At 35.3% G+C, this 27,505-nt stretch overlaps 1 protein-coding gene across 3 annotated transcripts in view; it reads right to left on the reverse strand.

The window, feature by feature from the left end:
- The window catches only part of LOC309629922 (uncharacterized protein), a 59,850-nt gene that overhangs the window by 22,757 nt on the left and 9,588 nt on the right, over nt 1-27,505 (reverse strand). The window contains exon 3 of one of the 3 annotated variants that reach the window (XM_082394519.1): nt 17,016-17,129. The exons of 1 other annotated variant lie outside the window; for it this stretch is intronic. In XM_082394519.1, coding sequence (XP_082250645.1) covers nt 17,053-17,129 — 77 coding nt within the window. In that variant the 3' untranslated portion in view covers nt 17,016-17,052. Of the gene's footprint in view, nt 1-10,270; nt 17,130-27,505 lie in introns of those variants that run through there. One more of the 3 variants, XM_082394518.1, reaches the window with a different exon arrangement.

The following is a 27,505-nucleotide window of genomic DNA, read 5'->3' on the forward strand; positions in this document are numbered from 1 at the left end:
TTAGTGTTCAGCATTTGTGTTGCTTTTACTTTGTCCACTCTTCTGCAACAGGGGGTGGAGGTTGGGGAGTCCAGATATTCTAAAAGACAGGTTACAGATGAGCCACCACCTAAGCATATAGTGAAAGGAAATGGTTGTCTTGGCAACTGGGTCAAAGTTAATGCTTTCAAACCCTGACTCTTCTACTCCGGTAAACTTTCAGTTCAGTAGTTTTCAGATATACTTTGATACTAAAAGTCAGATCTCTTATTACAGTAGAAATTTACCAGCTGAAAGCCTTTTTTTTTTTCTTATTCATGAGGTGTGTTCCTTGAATTGTAATTTTACTTGGGGCAGTTGGACCTTACAACAAGACCTTCAGTTGTTCCAGCTGAACAAGTTTCAGTACACTAAAATAGCAATTTAACCTATAAATCAAAGTATTTACAGGAGAAAATTTTAAATTTTTATTTTTTTGTGTTTTATTCCAACATGCTTATTAATTCTAATATTTAAATCTTTTTCCCAGTTTGAAGAAATAATATATTTTTGTAAAAAATTGTAAAATATAGAAAAATTAAAGAAGAAAACAAAAATTACCTACAAATCCATCACACTTATCTTATGTTTTATTCCAGTCTTTTTATCATGCATATTTTGGAATGGTGCCACATTTTTCTTCTATTTGTCACTTACTCTCTTTCAAAAATCTGTTGCTTAACAATTTATCCTATTACTAAAATAGTTTGCAATGGCAGTGTAATACCACATTGGTAATATTACCATTGAACTGATAATGTATTTGAAATATTGTACTGTGGCTAATTTGTACTATTTTTTATTTAAAATATTGTAAAATCACTGTATATAAATCTTTTCTGTGTCTCTGCTTATTTCCTTAAAATACTTTCTTATAAGTGGAATGTTGGCTCAACCTATGTGCCATTTTGCAGTTTTCTTTATTTATTGTCAAATTATTCTCTAGATTCTAGAACAGTTCTAGAGTTTGGAATGTTGTCATCAATTTATGGTCCTTCCATCAAAGTAAGAAAGCTCCAGTATCATCATACTCTGTCCAAATTTGGGATTTGCCAATGGAATAGTCTTAATAGGAGTATTTTGCAATTCACTTCTTTATTAGTGAGGCTGAACATACTTTTTTACTTTATTAAATATTTATATTTATCATAAGTGAGTTATATATACTCAGCTCTTATCGAATTTGATGGTGTGTCTTCTATTTTCATTTTCCTTTTAAATTTTTAATATCAAAAACATTTTTTTTAATTTGGTGGAAGTCAGATTAATTTTCCCTCTTGCTAGTGTTTTTCTTCTTTTTTGTGTTTAGACAATCCTTTCCAAATCCAAGATTAGAAAAAAATTACTTTCTATATTCTTCTGAGTGCTTCATGATTTTGTTACACTTAACTTATTTAAGGAATTTAATGCCTTGAGAGAGAAGAAAGTCTCAACTGGGCCAACGCATTTATAGTACCTCTTTTACCTATCATACAAATTCCATGAGATAGATATCACTAATCTTAATAGAAAATTGAGAGACATAGAGATGTTATTACCAAAGGTCAAATATCTGACAAGTGGTGTGCTTATACTGTTTCCATGTTATAGCATGGGAAGTTTCCTCTGCGAATTTACAGATGTGAGTTAGCTTTCCACAAGCATTCCCTAGAGTGCTGCCTAATCAGACTTGATTTTGGGACTTCCCGATTAGTTAGTCCCAATCTTTGCTTCATGCCACCAAGATGCTTCCTTTGCCTCTGATAAACATTATGAGATGGTTGGTCTACCATGTACCACTTTTCACAAGAGACTAGTATTACCATCCTCTTCTGGTGTCAAACACTGACATCTTCTTATCTACTTCTTTCAAGCATAGAATAGGTCTTTTTCCTTGATTTTATATAGGCTTAGTCGTGCAAAGATCAGGAGATAACTTTTCATGAAACTTTGCTAGTGGTTTAGAAATTATGAAAGGGAAGCTCAAAATGGAGACTAGTGCACAAGTTCAGGTGCTCTCACTGGAATGGCCCCTGACTTCAAGAAGCCAGAGGCATCTCACCCCTACTACTTGAAGAGGAAGCTCAACTTTACCACTGGAAGGGGCAGCTCACCCCAAGACCACCACCAGTACGGCTCCAGGCATCTTTGTGTGTCAGTCGGAGCCAGAGTGACTCCTGACCATAAAGGGAGGAGAAAGATCTTCCCTTTTACTCACTCACTCAATTGCTTGCTCACTCATTCACTCACTTACTCATTCACATCTTGAGTCTTGATTTTCTGCCCCAGCATCAGTCTCTTCATAGTATAATTTACAGTGTGAATATACATTTCCTTCTGGTGAAACTCCCTCCCTAAACACACACGCACACACACACACATACACAAGGGTCTGGTCTATTCTGGTCCTGTGGCATCAATAAAAGGACCAACTACAGTAGTCCAATATCCCCAAAGCCAGGTGATTAAGACTTAGGTAATATATAAACAAAATCAATCATCTAAATGAAGCCATGTGTAGTTTGCTCAGATTTATTTTCTTTCTTCTCTAATCAGCTATCTAAAATAGTTTGTGATCTATTCTGGCTATCTTTATATGTGTGGGAAAAAAAATCCAAAAATCAATGACTTAAAAAAATTTATTCTGCTTTACATGTCTGTCTCTAATTTATGCAGGACTTGGCAGAGCCAGCTTGTCTCTCTTCTACTTGACATCAGCAAAGATGGCTTAATTGCTGGGAACTAGTGTCATCTGAAGACTTGTTCACTTACATGTCTGGCAACTGTAACTGTCTGTCAGTTGGGATCTTAGCTAAGGCTACCAAGCAGAACACCTATACAGGATGTTTTCATGTGGCCCGGGATTCCCCACAACATTGTGTTTGGCTTCAAAGGGTGAGCATCCCAAGAGACAGAGAGCCAGGTGGAAGTTATATTACTTTATGACGTACCATTGAAAGTCAAGAAGCATCATTTCCACCACATTCTATTAAATTAAAGCAACCACAAAGTTCCACCCAATTTCAAAGAGATGGGAAATAGACTGTACTTCTTGAAGGAGGATTGACAAGGTTCTGGAAAATTCTGTGGCGACAGAAGTAATACTGTGGCTGATTTTATAAAGTACAATCTGCCACAGTCTCCCTTCTGGTGATAAAATCCACATTCATCCCACATGTAAAAAAATCTACAAGGCCCCCAAAGTCTTATCCTATTATGGTTTCAGGTTCAGGTTCAAAATCTAAATTATGTTCAGTTTCATATCAGGCTTCTCAGTGTGTGATTCGCAAGTATCAGCTCCTTGAGAATAGTTTTTATAGATTAAACAAACATTAAACTAAATAGACATGTTATCAGCTCCCAAGACTACCAATATACAATGGCAGGACATGCATCAGGTAGATAACCACTATAAACACTCATTCAAAATGGACTGAAAAGAGAGGCCCAGATTCATCAGTGGGTCACAGAACTCTGAAATCCTGGAAGGTACATGTTGGCAGTCCCTTGACTGGTGACTACTTAATGAGGATAAAGAGGGTTAAAAGGGACTTTTATTTATTCTTTTATTAAATTCCTAATTGTTAAAATATATACAGTGAGCATGCATTTATGGATTACTTTTATAATTATGGTAATATAAATATGTGTTTTAATCTGGAAAAAGAGATTAAATGAGGAATTCATAAGGCAAAAAAATAGAATTAATAATCCAAACACAAATAAAAGATTTGAAATCAAAATGTTGAACGAGACAAATATATTACAACATAAATAAATTATGGATACAATATAAATTAAAACCTGCTTGCAATTTTGTCTGTAGTTTGAAAATTAATACATGAATATAAGAGAAAAGCAAACAACTGTGGTGACCATGTTTTGTTTTGTTTTACTTTATGCTCTCCTGGGATCTACTAAAGGAATAAGAAACAAATGGAAGCAAAATATTTTGTCGAGTATAATATAAGCTATTTAGGGCCCCTGAGGATTTTGAAGTTCTGGGTAAATTCACTCTCAGAACAATGGAAAATTCACCATGAAATTATCAACATTTAAAAATTTACTTTAATTCAAATGAAAATATGTCTAAAATATAAACAGTCTCCTGCATTTTTAAATGTAGTTTGCTCAGTTAGGATCATCAGTTTTATTTTACTCAACATAAATGAAGATATTGTTATATAAGATAGTGATAAGCTCAGGATATGTTGAAATATAAAGTTCAACTTTCCCTTTATCCATTTCTATGAAACAATGATTACTAACTTTATTGAATGGTTGGGTAAAGTGAGAAACAGAGTAACAATCCAAATAGAAATTTGAAAGTAAAAGTTATGAGTACAACATATGTAAACCAGTATCACAATTCCAACTCCGTAGTTTGAAAATTAACACACTAACATAAGAAAAAACCAAAGTATGGTGGCCAAGATTATTTTACATTATCCCTTCCTGGAATCTACTGTAGGCAAAAGAAATCATGACAATGACAGGCTGCTAGAGTTTTTGAAATTTTGAACAATATCACTTTCTACTAATATTCATTGACTGTGCACTGGCAGCACCTGTTGTAATTTCCTGTTTCTCATTTTGACTTTGAAGCTGGATAACTAAGTCCAGGGCATTGTGAATTAAACACAAATTAATTATTTCAATAAAATACATGAAATAAATCATCTTTGAGCAGTAGCTCCAGAGGCTTTTTGATAAGTAAAAGTCAATTTGAACTTTGCTTAATTGGTTTTCTTTTCAGGAGTCTTACTTGCTTGATTCACATTTTGTAACCATGTTTCAAATAGATATTATTACAAGATGGCTGGGACTAGACTTCATGGTATGCAGTCGTGTGCTTACATATTTTTGTAAAATATTTGTGGCAGAGTTTGTAAAGCACCCTTTTGTGGTGAGAGTTATGACAGTATGAAATAATCTCATATTCATCTTTTGAAATTCAGTTCCTTGAACGTTTAGTTCTGGAAGGGAACTGAAGCCCACATTCTGTTTCTGAGGTTTCCAAATTCTCTTCTGAAAATCTTCCATCCCAATGACACTCTGGAGAGTAATGGCCAGTACATCTTATTGCAAATGCACTTTACTCAACCCTGCAGGGCCCACTGAATAACTTCTATACTGACTTCACAAGACAGACACCAAAGCAGAAAAACAGCCAACCTGCATGATGCTGGGAAACCTTAAAAACAACAGTGGGTAAGACAGGACTCTATGTACTGAATGGCCCTCTGTCCTATTCAGCACATTTTGTAGAGTATCTCATTTTCTAAAGCACTTTGACAGTTCACCTTTAATGAAATCAAAGCTTTTAAGGGGAAAGGACTGATGATATTGCAGCCCTGATATTCTCTCACTACCAGATGGGCAGAGTGTTAGATGCTTAACTTAGCACAGTGTTAGCTGCAAGATGCATGAGTTCCAAAATGATTCTAAGTGTTCATTTAACATGAGGCTTCCTTTGAGAAAAGGCTGCCAGTGGTGCATAATTGTGCCAAATGTGCAGTAGTTTCATAATGTGGGCTGTAATCCACTAGGAACTAAATCCTGCTATTACTCTCTTTAGGGAGACTTCTAAAATTCTGCTCTTCTTATTGTGAATAGTAACCTGAAGTAGTTAGAGGTTACTGGAAATCTTCTTAAAAAATTGCTGCACATGTGTCGAAGCTTTCTTAATGTAAGTCTCAATAATGTGTTTATCAATTGGGCTCTCCCTAGAGCCACAAGATGGGGAGGGCAACATATTTCTTCTCCTCTAATAAGTTATTCTTTTATTTTGTGTATTATGGCTTTAGTTATAATATAATTGGATCTTAAAAATTAAATAATCAGTGTCTTCTTCAATGACTGGAATCATTTTTGTGTACTGACAGAGACCCTCTTTCCATGGTATTGGTCTTACAATGGGATCTGGCTTTATGAAAATGTAGATGTGTGCAGAAGCACACCTTTCACATGGCGATTTCTATTCACCATTCACATATTTGTGTGTGTGAGTGAGCGTGTGTGCGTGTGTTGCAGTGTTGACATTCACCCACCTTAAGAGCAAACCCCGCAACCATTTCCCAGAGCGCTGCCACATTCTGTAACTGTTCAAGCAGGAAGTGAAGAGTTTCTTATCGAACTGAACCAACCAGGGGCCTTTAAAGAAGCAGAATGCAATTACCCAAATTGGAATTTGGCCAGGACAACGGAGCTAGTGCCTCAACTCTTCCAGAGAGTACCAAGACTCTGGTTTTATGTCTTATCCGAAAGTTGATGCCAACAGTCAAAAAGTGCGTTTCTTTCAGACTGTTTGGCAATCCAGAGCTGAAGCTGCCTTTTGCAGGAAAAAAAAAAAAAAGGAATCAGACAAATAGTGGATTGGTGCAACCCGTTCTCATTGGGGCAGTTGTTGTTTTATTTTTTAAAAGAGAAAAATAAGGATTCTGGTTTTTTCCTCAGACTAGCTCAGAGTTCCCTTTGCTGTTTCAATGACCAACAAGCATACGGCATCTAAATCCCTACAATTTATCACAAAAATTAACCCTGTCTCTTACCAAAGTAAAAAAAGATAAACAATAATTTCACTCTATCTTTTTACATAATTTGTTTCTAGAGTTAGTACATTTTAAATTTCTAATATTATTAGTAGAGCTTCCATACACCATCAGATAATTATATTATTAATGAATTTATATGCAAGGATTGTAGTAAAACAGATTCAAGATAATAATTCAGAATGATCAGTTTTAATAGAGATAAGCTGCATGGTAAGTGTCTAATTATAGATTGAAAAGGGTTTTCATGATATCTAGTGCAAAAGAATTATTTGACAATATTCACTTATAATCTAAATATATTTCAATTGATGGAAATAATATTTCAAAATTTCTAAAAATAAGACAATTTCTGTATATGTTTCAAATAGACTTAATAAAAAGATAATAAATGCATCTTTAAAAAGAAAAAGGCTTAAAGCATTTTTAGTGGCCTTAATTATTATAATAAGATTGGGTTCTTATTAACTAAGGAAATATTAAAGGAAAGGTAATTGTGATGTTAGTTAAAAGGAATGATAATGTAATTCAACTTACGAGTGTAATGGTTTCCAGTTTAAGATTTGTGTTTCAAATATCACACAATTATCCAAGTCTCTCTGCTTGTGAGCGGACTTTATTTTCTCATTTATCTTTATACTCATAGAACTAATCCCAAAGTTACTCTTAAATGTACTGCTCAAGCTTTTCTGTTTCCGTTTGGGTCAGGGGGTCAGAACACTATTCTCATGAGGTCAGGGTCATCCTCATTAGCGTTGCTCTGTTCTGAGGCCACCGATTACGTCTTTCGTCCTGAGAAGCCTGGGGTGCCTGGAAGGGAAAGCAGGTGGATCCAGAAAAATCTATCATAGCCATAAGTACCCCGACTAATGGCAGGTCAGGACTGCCATTTTCATACACAAAGAATGGCATATTATTACTCTTCAGCTTCTACATTCATCTTAAATCTCCTCATTAGAAAAAAGATGCCTCTGTCAAGGATAAGCCAAAAAGAAGTTAACATATTTCATTTAAAAAGCAATGTTCCTCTAATAATAAAGAGCTTTTTTTTAAAGCATTAAAATTTTTTTTTAATTTTTAATTTTTAAATTAAAAAATGTTTAAATTAAAAATATTTTAATTTAATTTTTTAATTTAATTAAAAACAATTTAATTCCTAATTTAAAAGTTTCCACAGGAAACTTAGTTGCATGAATAAATTCTCAAAATATAATTTTAATTAAATTAAGCTTAGAATTCAATGTTAAATCATGTAGAAAATTTTATATAATAAGTATACATTATATTAGTATATAGCATATATTTTATATAATACTATATTATTTATTAGTATATATCTTATATTATAATATTAATATATAATGCTACTTAATGATATGATAATGTATATTACATTACATATTGATTATAATTATATTAAGTATATTATAATTCATGATGGTAATAGTATAATTCCAAAATCATACTACATATTATTATATCCCTGAAGGAAACAATCTTCATGAAGAGCAAGACCAGCATACAAAAGGCAGTGGAACCAAGGGAAAGGATGAGAGGAGAAAAAGAGACGATAGGGGCGGTCAGGAGTGACTGTAAATGACATAATTTGACACCCTGGATTCAAGGATGTGTCTGAAGTAGGACTTATTTACCCCTAGAATCTTAATTACATGAAGTTATAACTCTCCCTTTGTTTTTCTTAAGTTGATTTGAGTTAAAGACACAAAAGATTCTTACTAATACATCTGTTATTAGCTCAATTAATAGGTAGTTAACTAGCCAAAGAAATAAACTGTATAATACTTCAAAATTGAAAGCATGTGTGTTCATGCTTGCACAATGTTTTGAGATTCCAGTGTGTATCTACATCTTACAGGGGGAAAAAAGGAGCTTATTTCATTTAACAACGAGTAAAAGAGATATAGTCAAAAATTTTAAGAATTAGAATATTTTAAAACATGTTTAATAATTATTATAAAATATAATAAAAAGGCAACTTACAGAATAGGAGAAAATATTTACAACCAACAGAATAGGAGAAAATATTTACAAACCATATATTTGATAAAGGGTTGATATCCAAAATATATAAGGAATGCATACAAATCAATAGCAGAAAAAAAAGATAATCATTAAAAAATGGGCAAAGGACTTAATTAGACATTTTTCTAAAGAAGATATACAAATGGCCAATAAGTACATGAAAAGGTGCTCAATCTCACTAATCATCAGGGAAATGCAACTCAAAACCACAATAATATAACACACCTGTTAAAATGTTTTTTTTTTTTTTTTAATCAAAAAGCCAAGAGATAGCAAGTGCTGGAGAGGATGTAGAGAAAAGGGAACTCTCATACACTATCTGTGGGGATGTAAATTGGTACAGCCACTATGGAAAACAGTATGGAGATTAATCAAAAAATTAAAGATGGGCATGTGATCCAACAACCCCACTTATGAGTGTATATCCCAAGGAAATGAATTCACTATCTCAAAGAGATAATCTGCACTCCCATGGTCTTTGCAGCATTATTCACAATAGCTAAGACATGGAAACAACCTGAGTGTCCATTGACAGATGAAAGGATAGAAAAGATGTGTTATATATATATATATATATACATATATATATATCTTATATATAGTGTATTCATATACTATATACAGTAATATTATTCAGCCATGAGAAATAAGGAAATTCTGCCATTTGTGGCAACATAGGGGAACCTGGAGAACATTTTGTTAAATAAAATGAGCCAGACCAAAAATAAAATACTGTATTATCTCACTTATATGTGGAATTAAAAAAAAAAGTTGAATGAATTCAGAAATAGAGAATAAAATGATGGTTAGCAAGTGCTAGAGGTGGGGGAAATGAGGAGATGCTAGTAAAAGAGTATAAGATTTTAGTGATAATATGAATAAGTTCTGGAGATCTAATGTACACCATGGTAACAGTAGTTAATAATATGTATTGTATACGTGAAATTTACTTAGAGAGTATTCTCACCACACACACACAAAAGTAATTTCATGAGATGATAGATGTGTTAATTAACCTGATTTTGATAATCATTTCACAATGTATACATATGTCAAATCATCATGCTGTGTACTTTAAATATATTCAAATTTCTTTGTCAATTGCTCCCCAATAAAGCTGGAATAAATAAAACAAGAGGCATTTTATATATTAAGATAAGTTAGAGACCTTTGATAGCACAGGAAGAAAGCATAGTCTTCCTGTCTCTAAAGTGGTAGAGATAGAAAAAGGAAGGTCAAGGAACAAGGAAGTTGCACGCAAGAGCTGACACTGACAGGCATCTTGGATTATGATGGAGACAGATGGATGGAGAAACAGATAAAGTGGTAGGTGACAGATAGATAGATATAGCCATGTCCATTTGAAACATATATTTTAAAAATATGTTGTTGTTTGCCTTTCTAGATAGATATTCCTGTAAATGACCCTTTCCTCCCACTTCAGAAGTAATTTAAAATCCAAATATACTGTACGTGGAGCCTTAAAATGTTTTTAAATACTGCAACATTCCAAAGTGAAGTTCTGTTGAAAACACTCCTGTCATTTCCTCCTTCTCCTTGACTGGCTAGGGTAAAGATCAGGAAAGACCCCAGATGGATAAAGCATAGAGAAAGGGAAGTTTCAGAGAGGTATGTAAATGTGGACGTTTTCCTGGGCCATTCCTGGCTTCTGCATTGCATGGAAGAAGTATTCCTCTATTGTGTCTGATGTGTCTGGAAACGTGTTGTCTCCAGGGTGAAGGACTAAAGAACATCACTCCCCAGAGCATTGAACTCATTCCTTATTCCTCAATATAAGACTATCTGAATTTACAAAAAAAAAAAAAAAAAAATAGTAAGCCTCCATGATACAGCAGACCTCTCTGCTGCCATTTTCACTTTGAAAACATCAGCCAACATTTTGGATCAGGCTTACAGGTCCCTCCTCCCTGCTCAATGAACGTATCCAGTCTTCTTTCTCTTTCCATCCCTCCTGCTGCTTAGGTACCAGAAAATCATGACAGTATATGGATGCTTTGCTTCCAAAACTACTGAACTGGCACCCTAGCTCTTTAACTTTCAATGCTCTGCCTGAGCTTACAGAATTGTCATTGTATGTTAAAGAAAACTTCCAGGAAAACTGGTCTCTGGAGGATTCCTGTGTTGGGACTCATGCATCCACGTGGGTGAATGTTAGGGTTACAAATGTATTTTAGCAAGTAGACAAATTCGCAAATACAGAATCCGTGAAAAATGAGGATCAACTGTGCCAGAATACTCACTGTCCCTGATAAATGTTTATGCTCAGAGAAACATTCATCAAAGTTCTTAGGAAATATTTTAGTTAATTTTTCCTTTATTTGTCATAGTCCTGGTGATTTGCCTGAAGATATTAGACAACAGTATAATGTTACGGGTCATAATTTTGTAATTATTTAAATTGTTTGCTTGACTGTAATCTTACTTCTTTAATTTGAAACTGGTATCTTCAAGGCCAATAGTTCTCAACTGAGGATATATGTATGTCAGACTTACTCACAGAGTTTTATAAACATACAGATGTCTAGGCCTTATTCTTTTTTTTTTAATTTTTATTTATTTATTTATTTATTTATTTATTTATTTATTTATGGCTGTGTTGGGTCTTCGTTTCTGTGCGAGGGCTTTCTCTAGTTGCGGCGAGTGGGGGCCACTCTTCATCGCGGTGCACGGGCCTCTCACTGTCGCGGCCTCTCTTGTTGCGGAGCACAGGCTCCAGATGCGCAGGCTCAGTACTTGTGGCTCACGGGTCCAGTTGCTCCGCGGCATGTAGGATCTTCCCAGACCAGGGCTCGAACCCGTGTCCCCTGCATTGGCAGGCAGATTCTCAACCACTGCGCCACCAGGGAAGCCCTAGGCCTTATTCTTTACTTACTGAATCTCTTTATGTCATATTCTTGGTATATTATTTGTATATTATACATATATATAATGTCTCAGGGTTATTCTCTATAAAAATTATGCTTATCTTTTTTTTATAAATCAGGTATAACATTTACTGACTTTTTGAAAATGGGCTTAATCAGTAATCCCTAGAGATAATTTGTCTAAAATTATATTGATATGTGGAATGACTTTATTATCATTTTTCGCATGTCACAGAAACAACTAACATTTTGTGTCACTTACAGATTCTCATTATGAACTCTCATTAATCCTTTCACACTTAAAAAAATTCAATAAGAAATTAACATTAGCCATTAAGTCTCTGTCATCTACAGTCTTTGTTTTACTCTGATGCTGTGTGACAACTCTTCTATAAGCTACCGGAGGTTTTGTCTTCACCAGAGTGTGTCAGAACACCATGGAAAAGGACTAAACCAGGCACTTCACACTATTGACCATTCAAAGAAGAAACTCTTCGGTAAAGGCTTCTGATGACATCACTTCAGCAACTTTCAGACTGGGCCGAGTCAAGAAAAAACTAGCTTCATGAGACTTCTAACCCCAAATCTAGTGAAAAATGACAGTTTGATAGACTCTGCTTCTGTAAACTGAAATGAAACCTAAAAATACTATCTGCTTTCCACTGACCCCTCCAGAAAACTTTTCATGTTAATTTGGTTATTTACATAGACTCAGTAAGAATCTGTCCTCATTTCTATCAAGATACAGTTAGAAAAACTGATTATACAAACATGTCCTCACAGAGTGTTATAGTAGAGAATAATGCTCATTTGAACAGGTATGACAAGCCACGTTTAAAGAACTATGATTGACTTTACCTATGAAGCTGATGCCTGCAAAATCCTCTCAGAGAAACTGCCCTGGCACCTGGCTTTAGAGTCTCAACCTTACAGGTGGTAAGAAAGTTCACTTCTTGGCATGCCAAGAAACCTAAGGATATTTGGGGGACTTACAGAGAAGGAAAATTCATCCAAATGTATAGATACTGCAGGTGAAATCTGGTGTAAAGGATTTTTTTTTTTTTTTTTTGCTTGATTTCCTATCCTCAGGGTAAAAAATAATAGAAGGCTTTAAAATTAAAATCCAATATGAGATTTCTCATGACAACTTCCAGAAAGAAGTTAATTTTTTGATTGTTCAATATAGTATGGCTCTAGATTATTCAAAATGATCTTGAGAAGGAATATGTAGTAAATTAAGACTTTGCTGTCTCTATGCAAATAATCGGTCCAAATCTAATGAACCATCCTTATTTTGTGATCAAAAATAATCTTTCTTTGAGTTTATTAAGATCACAAAAATGGGAAAATTATGGATAAAAGAGACCACTGGATATCTTTTCAGTGGAACACCATGGCTTCTGGAGATTAACTGATCCTTATTTTGTCTTTGACTAGGGTATTTTACAACACTATAGAGACGCTAACTTCTAAAAAACTAATAAATAGTATTGCAAATAATTTCTTCCTATAAAAATATAACCTGTGTCTGATGGAACACATTTGATCAATGCACACTGACCTGGGAATATTGATTAATTTTCCCAGTTTGACATTCACTTGTAAATTCATTTTAATATTTCTTATCTCACTATAAACCTGTGGCACTTTGACTTTTCTTTGAATCAGTTCTGTTCTCTCTTTAATTAATGAGTTAAAATCTTTGACACATGTTCATTTTATATCATATGAGAATCATGATTTCAACATTTTGTTAGAAAATTATCTTCTAACATTTTTTATTCAAGAAAACATTTTTTATTCAAGAAAGAAGTTCAGGTTTTGGAAATTGGAAACAGCAAACAATCTATTGCTAAATCAACATAACTGGAAAGTATGATATTCTCATGAGTGTGAAATTACTTACTATATTCACTATATCAATGTGCCAGCTTTCATAACTTTCAGTGTTATCATCACAATATGTACAGAGGAGCTTTATTAAATGTTTTCTTTTTAATTATTTTTATTTTTGGCTGTGTTGGGTCTTTGTTGCTGCATGCAGACTTCCTCTAGTTGCAGCGATCGGCGGCTACTCTTCATTGTGGTGCGCAGGCTTCTCATTGCGGTGGCTTCTCTTGTTGCGGAGCACAGGCTCTAGGCATGCGGTATTCAGTAGCTGTGGCACACGGACTCAGTAGTTGTGGCTCGTGGGCTCTAGAGCGCAGGCTCAGTAGTTGTGGCGCACAGGCTTAGTTGCTCCGCGGCATGTGGGATCTTCCCAGACCAGGGATCAAACCCGTGTCCCTGAATTGGCAGGTGGATTCTTAACCACTGCACCACCACTTAAATCTTTTTGATGGTATGAGCACAGGTATTCTTAAAAAGCCATCAGTAAGACTTCAGAAGTTGAAGATAGAAAATATTTATCAAGTGGTTCATGAAAAAAATAGTGGAAAACATGCTTAATGGACAGAGAATGTATAATAGACAGAATGAAAGACACATGTTTAAAATGAGTTCAGGAAGATACACTGCCAGCTACAAATGTTTATGATAGGATAGACATTTCTATTTGGGAATAAATCTGAACTATATCTTCCTGATCTAGGACAACAAAAGACAAAGTATAATAGGATCTTAGAGCTTATCAGTAATTTCAAGGCCAACATGTGCAATGGCATGGGAGCAATAAAGAGCCTGATAGGGAGCTTGGGTCCATACAGTGGAAGGTGCTTTTAGACTGAAGGACAAATGAACTCAAGGTCTCAACTATCAAGGTCCTTTACCTGTATTTTAAGGGCACTGCACCATACTTTCCCATAGCCAACCATGCTCTAGTCTTGCCCTTTTTTGTCATTAATGATCAAAGGCCAACTATACTAATAGAAATTTGCATATATGCATTTTTATTTAACTGACAAAAAAGACATGTTTGAACTTCCAACATTTTCCTTGCTGATATTGACCTATGCTAATACCTTTGCCATTCATTAATGCATTAGTATAAAGAAAGGAGATACATGTGCCACTATTTTAATATCCACAGTCTTATTCTGTCTACTTACTCGAAAATGAGAGTCTACATTAAGCAAAATCACTGCCATACACTTCCATGGGGTGGACCTGGGAGGAGGAAAGTCTTGTTTTCACCAGGAGGAGGTTACAAACAGACTGAGCAGAGGGTGAAAGAGAGAGAAGAAGATTAAAAGGGATCCATAATTGAGAATTTTTTGTTTCCCTGCTGCTGGATAAAACTAGCTGAAATGGAGAAAAGACAAGTACTTAAATGATCTCAAAGGGGGAAACTATGTACGTTATGGTGTCAGGGTTCTGTTTGAAGGAATAAAATTTTCTTTTAGAGGGGATAGTCAAGAAATCTCAATTGGCAAAAGTTAAATTATATAATTATTAAATTTAAGAAAACACAAAAGTCTGAGAAAGTACAGAGTAAGCTATGTATTACAGATATTTCTTTAAGTCTTTTGCTACATTTCTCAGGGGGAGAAGAATCACTGCTAACAAGACACGATGCACATTTTCAATTTTTCCCGGACTGGAAAACATTGCCTAAAAGTATTTCTAACACTATGGGATGTGATTAATGGGCCATAAGAATGTTAAATTAGACCCCCTTGTCTTCTTAGTTACACTTAGCACAATTTACACTTAAAGATAGATAAGACACTAATCAGCTAGAGTAAGAGGACACAATTTTGATGGCTGGGAACCTGTTTTAGAAAAATGGTAAAAAGTTTTCAACAGGTCTTAAGGGATGGTTTTCTAGAAACAAAGATATGGAGAAGTGGGAAGACAGAAATCTTTGGCTATCTCACCGATTCTCTGGGACTGAGTGAATAAACTCCATTTGAAATTCCACCTGGAAAAAAATAGAGAGTACTGACAGCCCTATACCCCAGTGCGGGGGTTATATGAAGTAGTATTTACATAAAGTAGAATTTTGATAGGATTTCTGCTAATACGGATCGATTACAGCATAAACTGTAAAGACAACATTAAAGGGTTTGGCTTGCTCTATATATCTCATAATTCAATTTTCCATACAGTGGGCACTGTAATATGATAGACACTTTGCTGTGCAGGGGATATAGAGCAGATAAGACAAAGTCCTTTCCCCCAAAGAGCTCAGAATATATTGTATTGCAAGGCTTTGGCATTTTATGGATTTTTTTTTTAATTGGGAGTTTTACAACAGGAAGTCCTGCTTTGTTAAGATCAGGACATTAGAAATAAGACTACTTTTTGCTACAGTAATTATTTCATTAAAACAGGACAAAATGCACAGAATAAATTATTGGTCTGCATACTGAGTCAATTTGGCTTTGTGAAACTGCTCTTATAGTGACCTTATTTTCCTCATTTTGTCACAGACCAGTGGAAAATTCATCATGAACTTCACTTTGAGAATCGCTAAGTTTGACACATAAAAAGGGTTTGCAGTGTTACGTGTCCTATTCTTTCAACTGGAAGAATATGTCACAGCACTGGGCAGACAAGGGGTGAGAGGGGAACAGATCATATAGTCACAGACAGCCTGCATATCATCTACCAACAAGAGATAAGTTAAGACAATATCCAATTTTAAAATGTAACACACTTCTTGAGGGCTTCCTATCCACTTTTGATAGGTACATGTGAATTTTTAATCAGATCATTTCATAACCTCTTGATAAGATCTGGTGCACTAGTAGAATTTGCATTTTTATTAGGGGAACAAGGAAAGGAAATTTTGAATTGCTAGGGACAGAACTATTGGAAGGTTGAGTCTGAATGGGTTTGAGGATCTGAGGATCACATGTGGTTTTAGGCAGCTGGAAGGCAGGTCATAAGGAGAATTGGAAATGAGAAAAGATCAAGAAAAATATTGGGAGAGAGCCAAAGATAAACTCATGAATTCCTACTGCTTTTGGTTTGCTTTTGGTTTTCTTCTTAAGATGCTGTTCCAACTCTTTTAAAAATAATCATCCCCCCTTTTTTGACAGGAACTTAAACAGATGCATATAATATAACATGGAAAAAACTAAGTGGCTCTGGTTGAAATGGGGAAGAAAGATCCAACGATCTAGCTGTAGGAGCTGTGCCCTCAGCAATCATAGCTGCCTACATTCAAAACCAATGGTTTTCAGAGAAAGATAAAGACTGCAATAGGACGAAACTCAGGGAACTGATATAAATATTCTGAACTCATGAAATGTAAGGAGTGATTTGTGCCCTAAAAACATGTAGTTTTGCTAGTGCTTACATTTAGCCTAAATTATCCTGCAAAGCTGACATGTAAATTCTAAGGTGACAGAAAGAATAGCAGAGGAGATTGCATAAGATGATAAATTGAACGTGCACCTTTCCCCAGAACAAAATTTATTTAGTGTAATGGATTGAATGTTTTTGTCCTCCCCCAAATCCATATGTTGAAATCCTAATTCCCAACATGTTGGTAGTAGAGATAGGGCTTTTGGGATGTAATTAGGTCATGGGGGTACAGCCCTCATGAAAGGGATTCATGTCCTGAAAAAAGAGACCCCAGAGATCTCCCTTGTACCTTCTGTCATGTGAGGGTGAATCAAGAAGACAGCCATCTACGAGCCAGAAAGTGGGCTCTCACCAGACACCAAGTCTGCTGGCACCTGGATCTTGGACTTCCCAGCCTCTAGAACTGTGAGAAATAAATGTTTGTTGTTTATACCAGTCTATGGTATCCTGTCATAGCAGCCTGAAATGACCAAGACATTTAGGTTCTTTAAAAGTAGATACAAGATACTGAGGGGGTAAAACACGTGATTAGAAGAAACTTTGAGAAAAAATTCTGAAAGATAGAAAGCCAAAAAAAAAAAAAAAAATAGACAAAAAATATCTACACAAGACAGCTTTGGAGGTGGAGGTGGCTCAGGTCTTAAAAACTCAACCAATATTCCACACAACAGTGAGCAGGAACCGGCCCTAGTGGAGTCTCAGATAATTAATTGGAAAGAATTAATTGGAATTCAGAGTAGCCATGTGTTCCATAAAGAACTGGTGGAGAGAGCAGTGGGGAGGGAGGAAATAATCAAAGAAATAAGGATATTTTTCATTGTCAAAAAAATGAATCTCAAAATTGAAATGATCCACATACTAAAAAATTTTTTAAGTAATTTGAAAATCTTGATTATAGTTTTTACTCCAAGCTATAATATCAAAATCTGCTTGATGTTATGAGCCGAAACCAAACATCTACAAAGAAAAATCAACTATTTTTATACCTCATCATCTGAATACTATCACCTATGCTAACTAGTGTTAACATGATATATTCTTCTGTTTTCTATACGTTCACTTAAATAAAAACATATACGTACCCGCCAGGAGAATGATTTTCCTAATTTTTTTAAAACAAAAATGAGATCACATTATGCCATATTTTTCTGTACTTTTTCTTTTTTAGTATAATATAAATGGATCCACTGATAAGGCTATAAGGAAAATGTTCATTTGGCTTAAAATTTTTTTTTTAATTTTTAATTAAAAAAATTTTTAATATTATTTTCATGAGGCTTTCAGTTTCTTCAGCTCTCAGTTTACCTCCTTATCTATCATTTTATATCATATCACCTTGTTTTATTTTATTCTTAATATCTAATTGCTCTCTGAAATTATCTTATTTATTTTTATATATTTCTCATCCTCACTAGTATATGAGTCACCAAAGACACACTTTCCTTTAGAACTTGCTTTAATGCCAACATTTAAAACAGGACGTGGACACTGTACGTATATGTTAAATGTCTGTTGAATGAATAATGAATAAGCTCATTCCTTTTTTATGGTTGCCTAGCATTTCACAGCATGAATGTATCTTAACTTATTCAACCTTTCTCCTCTTAACTGACAATATAGTTTGCTGATTTATTTTTGCCACTCATATAATGCTACAATAAACATTTTCCTGTATGTATCTGCAGTTTTATTTCTGTTTGATAGATTCTCCAAACTGAGATTATTTGGTGAAAGGACATATGTGTGTGTGTATATATATTTTTTTCAATTTTAATAGATACTATCAAATCTGTTCCAAAGGAGTCATAGAATTTCATACTTCAGTCAGCATGTATAAGAATTCCCATTTCCCCACCTTCTCATCAGCACTGGGCATTATATATTAAACACATATACACATATACACATTTTTGCCAACCTCATGGGTTAAGAAAAACTAATATGTTACTAGTATTTCCATTTTCATTTTCCTGATTATTAGTGAAGTTGAACACCTTTTCATATATTAATACCCATTTTTCACTGGCATCTCCTGTGTGACTTGCTTGTTTATATCATTGCCAAATTTTTTTATGTCTTTCTTATCAACTTATTTGTTGTTGCCATATATATTACAAATATTTTCTCTCAGTCTTATCTGTTCTTAGACTTTGTTTATGGTACATTTTTCCACATAGGGAGTTTAAATTTCTCTGTAATCAAATCTCTTAATCTTTTCCAGGGATGTTTCCTTTATTGCTTCTGAAGTTCTCTCCCCCTCCTCCTCAACATGGTTATACAAATATTCTTCTAATTGTTTTGCAAACATTATGTGTCTTTTACATTTATATTTTTAATCTACCTAGAATTTATTTTTGTAAATGGTATATAACAAAATGATCTAACTGCTTTTATACAGATGGGTAGCTAATTATACCAAGTATATTTATCAAGTAAACAATGGACTGAAATGCCATCTTTATTAAATGTTAAGTTCCCATTTGTACATTTTGGAATTCATTCAGTTCCATTAATCTATTTGTCTATTCCTGTTTTAGTAGGTTTCCTAAGTATACAATATTGATTATTAAAGCTTTGCAGTATATTTTAAATCTTGTTGGGTGGGTTCTTCTTCATTAGTTATCTATTTTAAAGAATGTTGGGCAATTTTCTATTAAAATTTTAATATAGATTTAACCTATTTTAGTAGGGATTCTGAAAGACTTTTAAAGTTAATTTTTATAATCATTTGGAAGATTGACATTTTAATGAATTGAGTTGACACTGTGATTGGTTTCCCATCATTTTTTATTGCTTCTCATGTTTTGAACTCTGAATTCAATTATTCATTTGTTCACCATGCATCCCATCAGCTTGGAAAAATGCTGAATCTCTCTGTGTCTCTAGGGTAGGGCATGTGACACACAGTAATCAGCATTATCCCATCTCGTGGCCCATGTTTATGGACGGTCCTGTGACCCAAACTGGGCAATGAGACACAAGGAGAAAGTAATTGTGGGCTTTTGAGAAAGAACTTTTCTTATTTCTATAATGGAGCTCCCATGTGTAAACTACTCTTTCTTTCTTCCTCAAGTCAGTTAGAAAGTCAATAGCCCCAACATTGTTGGCAGTGCCTAGAGATCCCCAGAGGAAGCAGAATGGGATGAAACTGCCAAGTTGAAGGCCAAACGGAAAAGCAATTGAGCCACAGAATCCAACTCTAAACTTCCAGTTTATAAGCCAATAAATCTCCTTTACTTATGCTTCTTGAACTTTAGCGTGAGTAAGAGTGACATGAACGTTTGTTAAAAACATGGGTTCCTGGACCCACCTCCCAAGATTCTGATTCAGTAGTTCTGGGATAAGTCCGGAGAATTTGCATTTCCAACAAGATCCCAGGTGACACTAACACAGCACGTTCACTGACCACATTCTTAGAAGCAGCGTCCTGCACTGTTGCAGCCAGTTTGAGATTCATTTTCTCTTATTTGCAACCAAATGCATCCTAAGTGATACACCATCCAGGAGTGTTTTCTGTTTTGTTTTGTTTTTTTTCACTCAGGTTCCTTGTCCATCAATAAAATGTATTTGTTTCTTTGTTTATTTACTTAATTTTATACTTTTCTTCATTTATATCCCTTTCCTTTACAGTTAATTTATTCCTTACGTTAGTCAGAAGTTTTGTCAACCAACATAAGTACTACAAGCGTTTATTTTTTTGCCTCTGTGTAACACGTATGTGTGTGAGTGTGCACATGTGCACGTGTGTGTACTATATATCTATAATTTTTGGACATTTATTGGTGTTCAAACAATTTACTAAAATGATAATGAAAGATGATTTGCATTATAATCTCTTTGCACGTGTGTGTACTATATATCTATAATTTTTGGACATTTATTGGTGTTCAGACAATTTACTAAAATGATAATGAAAGATGATTTGCATTATAATCTCTTTGGTTTTCAAGATATAAAATTTGTCACATTCAGGATTCTGGCAGAAAACAGCCCACTAAAGTTTTCATTGATGAAAGTTTAATAGGCAATTTACAGAGGAGTTAACAGGGTTAAAGGAACATGGTTGAGAAAGGGAGATATTTAAGTGAAAGATCAAAATAAATATTTTTCATATATGCAGAGATTCATAAAGTTTATCACAATGAACACTGACAAAAATTGAGAATGTACATTAGCAAATCAAATAATGACCTGAAAAAAAGAAAATGTTGGAAAAAGACAGAACAGAGAAAAATAATTTCATAAAATGAATAATTGAATAAAAATAATTGATGATACCCTTTCAAAGAATATTCTTATAATATTACTCATAGTAGTCCAAATGATTACATTTCAGTGGTGACAGGTGTGAAGGATGAAGAGACATAGACAAGGTTCTCATCTTATGTTAAGGAATAGATTGATACAGCTACATCTAAATAACAGTAGCAAAATGAGTTGAAATATGTATATTAAGATTTTAAGGATATACACTAGGTGGAGAGAGAGAGGATTTACGATTTCAACACACAGATGGGAAAAACAACCAACAAGTGATCTTGATGGATCAAATCAAAAGGAGTTGAGGAAAACCCAGCAACAAAGCAGAGGAGTATAAGTATAATAAGTGATATAAAAAAAATGATATGGCAAGGAAAAGTTTAGCATTACAATTCACAAAAAAATAGATTAAATGCTCTACAACAAAGCTTTAAAAATGTAGTTATAAGCTTTTTAGAAAGATAAGTATCTAAAAAGTAATGTTGTAGAAAGACTGAAAATTAATTGATGGAAGTTAAGTACTAGGCAAATGCTAACTCAAAGAAAGCAGCTATACTAATATTGAGATTAGACCAAAGAGAATTTAAGGGGAAGTTCATTAAAAGGGAAAAAGAGGTATATTGGATACTGATAAAGTTATGAGCCAATAAAAGTTACAAAAGTCATGAAATTTTGCTATATAGCTTTGGAAATTTTCAGTGTAAAAACGGATTCAAACATCAGGGGAAACTGACAATTTCACAGTCATAGTGGGAGAAACCAAGTGATTAGGTGACTAAAAGCAGAGAAAGATAAAAATCAAGGGTAGCAAACATTTTCTGCAAAGGGCTAGATAGGAAACATTTTAGACTGGAGGACCATGCAGTCTCTGTCACACCACTCAACTCTGCTGTTGTGATGTGAAAGCAGCCAAAAATAATACAAAAATGAATGGGTGTGGCTGTGTTCCAATAAAACTTTATTTACAACAGTAGGGGAGGAAAAATAACATTCCCTCTACCCTTTGAATTCTTGCTTGCTCCTCTTGATTGCTCCTCTGTACTCCCTTCACTTGAAGACTCTGTCCAGACACCCAAATCTCATTCTAACAAGAGTCATCATGCTGGATTCAACCACAGTGAAGGCCTAGGCTGCCTCAGGGGAGAGAAGACACTGCCCTAGAGATTAGAGGAACTCCTACCACCACCCCGAAAAAGTATGTGTGCACCACGTGCATTAATAGGAATATTTAGTCCTATTAAATATTAATAGGAATATTTAATCTATTTAGATTGCATATAATCTCTTTTTAGGTTTATAATCCTGGAAATGTAGTTTGGAAAGGTTACTTTGATCAGTTCTCATGTGTTAGGACAGTCAGTGGAGTGAATGCCACGGGCTCAATATCACTCTTAGACCACTTTCCACCAAAGTAGCTTTGACAACGAGACGGGCATATCTTTGGCCCTTTGTCAGTGGACGTGCTCTTACCATCCACCAGAGCTCTCTGCTCTGAAGACACAAGGAGCTTCATACAATTTGCTTACTTCAAATATCTCAGAAGTGTGTCTGATATTCTCAGGGACACATATCAAGCTGTCTGAGTAGTATCAGTAAAATTTTTTTCACAGGAGACTTAAAGTGAAGGGGTGGGTGGCCCTCAGCATCCAACAACAAGTCTCTCCAGAAAAAGCCCCTCTCTCTCTATTAACCTACCTCTGGATGAAGTCTGAGTCTGCAGTTTACATGGGGTGGAGGTGGTTGATGGGCAAGGATTGCAAAGCTGACTTTCAGGACCTTCTTTGCAGGACTTACATAACTTGGAACAGTCCCTCACAGTAGAATGTGAGAGTATTTGCCACTGATTTCGTGTGTGTGTGTGTGTGTGTGACCTCAGCCAAACCTGAGGTAGATAGAGTTCCAATGTAACATTTTGTTACATGAAAATTTTTGGTATCCATGGAAATTTCATTTTAAAAAAAACACGTAATATTTTACGCAAAGAAAAATCTAGTGAGGATCCCAAATCAGAAATCACTCAGGGTACCTTTCAGGCAGTAAAGTGTAAAAATAAAGGCAAATATTTATTTAGATATTAAGAAGCCTTCTCTACATAACCCTTGGGTTAACTTTGGGAGATCAAAGCTAAAATTAAATTCCAATTAGAAATGAACAATGAGAACACTACCCAGTTTATCACGTGAATGTGATTGAAATGCTACACAGAGGAAAATATATAGCCCTTAAAACATTTATTAGAAAACAAATAAAACTGAAAGTAAGTGTAAATAAAGACGCTCAGGGACAGAAAGTAAAAGACAGGTATGGCTGGGCTGTAGCACTATGCTGTCAGGTTATACCTGCACACAGTTGGTTGTCATAGTAACAGCTGAGATAAAAAAGGTGGACTAAGACGGGGTGAGATTGGGTACACATTATATCTCACTTATCAAGATTAGGAGAAAACATCGATCTTCTTAAACATCAAATGAGATACAATGCCAAGAGAATTATTCAATTTGGTCAGTATTTTCTCATATTATCTACCTGAAGCCATTCTACAGTTGAAAATAAAACAGAACAGTTAGAACATACCAAAGTGACCTTGCAATTGTATGAAAAGGAATTAAATTGGTTTAAGTAAAGCACCAAGCAGACTGCAGTTAAATGAAATGCTGGTATCGAAAGTTAAGTAATTCCATCCTAATTCACTCTGCTGTAATAAAACATTTAAGCACACACATTATGGATATAAGGTCACCCACTGTTTTGAGTCTCCCAAAAAGAAGCTCAGAGCTAAGTTATAAATTAATTTAAAAGATTTTATAAAATTGTAAATGTTTTGCTGAGCCTTTAGAAATGCTTCCATGGGAAATTACTAAGAATGCAATAAAAATATTTGAACAGGCTTAAACTGGCAATTTAAACTTTTCTAATGTGAAAGATGATTATTTTTCAAAACCAGCTCAGCATCAGAATTTTTTTCAAGATTTGAATCCATTCAATAAATAATAAGATAATTTAATAATTTCTCAAGATATTGTTGCTTTTCTTCTCCCTTTTTTACTCTTAGTAGAAAATTTTGAATGATTTCAAGAAAACAAAAAAAAAACAAAACAAAAGGTATACCCTTTTGAGGTTAAGGTAAAGTTGAGGTTAAGGTAAATTTTAGGGTTAGGTTTATTTTATGTCAGTTTGTTCTGTCTTATTCACAAGTTTAAATATGCAGTCACGCTCTGTTCAGTTTTTGATGACTACTGTTATGGATTCCCTCCAAATACAACATTGATTGTTATGACAATGCAAAGCAGAAAAATGAGTCTTACCCCGCCAAAGAATCAAAAGATAAATATATTTAAGAATTATAGATAAATGTAATAAATAATTAATTAATAATAAAAGGAGAGGTTTGGATTTATTCTCTTTTTCCTGTCCTCAGATTGGAAACGCAAGGAAGGGAGAAATAAGTTCTACCAAGGGGAACGAAGTTCAGAAAGACCCCATAGAATGTGTAAGGCTTGAAATAAATCTTGAACGGCTTGGTGGTGTTTGCCAGATGGGCAACAAGAGTATGTGCATGTGTGCCCCTTTTCACCGGCTCCATCCTTTCCAGCTAAAGAAGGAAGATTAGGGTTATGGAAACAACAACTATGTATTATGTGGAGTAAATTACTCTGGGCATGTCTTTCGACCTCCCAGATATAACCCTTCTGTTGAATGTAGCATCACAGGAGGGAATCATTTTCACTCGTGTGTGTTAAATGTTGGTTCATGTAAATAGGTTCTGCTGGCATTGTATTTGTAGTTGTACAGTTGTTTACTCATTACAGCAATTATTACCATACCACATCCATTGAAACTAGCGGTCAATTAACTCAGTGCTTTTAACCTTGTCAGGAAAGGGTAAATAACATCACCTTAATAACAGTTTTGAAAGCAATGACAGGAGTGGAAGAGGGGATAGAAACTAGAAAAGCCGTAATAATATACAAGGATGTTTCACAAAGCAAAAGAAGAATATTTATTTGAAAATTTAATGAAATACAGAATATCCACCCCAAAGTGGGCTCTGAACAATTTATCATATTTCGAGCATATTCCTCTAAATTTAGCACACTTTCTTTTTTGAAAAGAATGTTTAGTTAAAATTTTCATATGACTAAGAAAATTTTACCATGGATTGAAATGATCACCATGAATTCTAACAAACGACTTATGAGTACTTTTTATGCTCTGTGGATTTACCCCTACTCATTTCCTTGCATCTTTCCTTCTTGGACAAAACTTCAGTCAATCTGAGTTTTGTTTCGATATTTTCTTGCTAAAGTCTGCATCTTTCTTCCTCTTTTTGAAAATCATCTGACATCAAAGCATTTTTACTCATATTGAAAACCCTCATCAACTGCTGTTTGTTTCTCTTTGGTAACATCACCAATCCCCCTGGATCTAGGCAATCTTAGCAGGATATATTCCTTTCCCATGTTCTCCTATTCTATTTCCTGCAGTGTCTGATGTAAAACAGATTTTAAAGTTCATAATAGAACAGAGGTCAACATGAAAGACTCTAGGATCCTGGCCTTTGGTTTTTGCTTCTGGTCTTTATTATTATAACAAACAGTTAGTTGAACTATTACTTTCCATGCCATGTAAAAATATTAGAATGACAGCCCTTTCTTTTTAATCATAGATCAAGATTTTCAAATACATAAGAAGAGATATAAGAGAAAAATATAACAGTAACACAAAATAATCCAAATGAACTGATTCTTAAGTTTCTAAATAAACAGCAAGCATACCATCAAAGTCTAAGCTTTTCTCCTTCTCTCCTGGCTTGATCCAGAATGTGTCATCAAACAGTCTAAGGCCAGTGCCTCTGCCTGTGCTTTGGATTCCATTCCCTGCTGCTTCATCTGGGAACCTACACTAAGCATTTTCTTTTTCTTTTCTCCATTTCAAAACAACAACCAGCCTTGTCCCATCTCCACAGTACCCATGGCTTCTGCTTAACTCTCTTCTCTTCTACACAGCCAGAATTCTATAGTGGGTGGCCATTCTCATCGCTTCATTCTCACCTTCCTCTCCCTCCTTAACCCACTCCAGTCTGTTTCTATCAGCATCGCGCTACCCCAGTAACCCTTACTAAAGCTTTCACCAAATCCAAAAGCCATTTTTCAATGCTCCTCTCAGCAGCAGTCAACTGAAAAGGATCCACCTTCCTTCCTGAAATACTCTCACCTGGGCATCAAAATCCTACATGAGGGGACAAAAAATTATTAATTTCATACATTCCCTGCAGATCCCCCCCCCCCCATGTCCTTCCTCTCCTTTCTTATGGTCCTCTCCCCAATCTGAGAAATCCTAGACTCTCCTATTCCAAACTCTATATCAGGCTCCCCAGCCTGGGGAGCTTGCACTGGGAAGATGAGCCCCTATAACATTGGACTTTGAAAACTAAGGAGGCTTATGTCTAGGAGAGCCAGATGTCTATAGGAAACCGAGACTCTGCTTTTCAAAGTCTCATGCAAAAACTCACCCTGAGTCCCAGCACAGAGGCAGCAGTCTGAAAATCACCTGAAGGAGATTCATTGACTAATTTTAGGGCAGATGCTAAGGGGAAGGGATCTGTTGGAACTTTCTCTGGCTACAAAGGAGCTGGCAGGCATTTTTTTTTTTTTTTTTTTTTTTTGGTGGGGAGGGCTCACCTTCTACCTGGCTGACCTGGTGCTAGCAGGTACCATTTCTGACTCTCCCCATCTAACTGACTAGCACTGCTTGCTCCCCCTAGGGTCACCTGTGGGCCCAACCCAGTGACACTCCTCCAAAGTGTCCCCTCTGCCTCACCAGTCCTGGTGGGTGCCCTTGGCCAACACTGGAGCTTCTCCAAAACAACTCCACCCCCGGCCAGACCCTGTGGGTACTCTCAGCTGGGACTGGAGTCCCTCCAAAGTAGCCCCCAATCCTGCCAGTTCTGGCAGGTGCTCTCACCCAACACTGTAGCCCCCTACAAAACAACCCCCTCCCCACCAGTCTTGGTGAGGCACTTGTCTGGTACTGGCATCCCCCCAAAGTGGTTCCTTCCCAGGGTCTGAGCCCACATATCAGAGTAGCTACAAGCAGTTGTGACCAGGCCATATAGCCAGTTATAACAGGGCTCAACCCCACACATTAGTGTGTCCACATCATTTGTAGCCCAGACACACAGCTCATACAAAGGACACTCCTGGTGTGAATCTAGCAGCTGGGGGAATGGCGCTACTGTGCCGCCCCAGGACACCTACACAAAGACACACTTTTAAATCCAGGAAATGTAGCTGATATAACTAATACCTGAAACAAACTCACAGAGTTAGGCAAAATGAAGACACAAAGGAATATGTTCCAAGTGAAAGAGTAAGACATAACCTTAGTAAAATAACTAAATGAAATGGAGACAAGCAGTCTTCCAGATAAACAGTTCAAAATATTAGTCATTAAAAAAACTCCCTGAACTCAGGAGAGGAAAGGAGGAACACAATGAGAACTTCAACAAAGAGACAGAAA

The sequence above is a fragment of the Balaenoptera borealis genome (genome assembly GCF_965194805.1).
Source record: "Balaenoptera borealis genome assembly, chromosome: 5".
Classification (NCBI taxonomy): domain Eukaryota; kingdom Metazoa; phylum Chordata; class Mammalia; order Artiodactyla; family Balaenopteridae; genus Balaenoptera; species Balaenoptera borealis.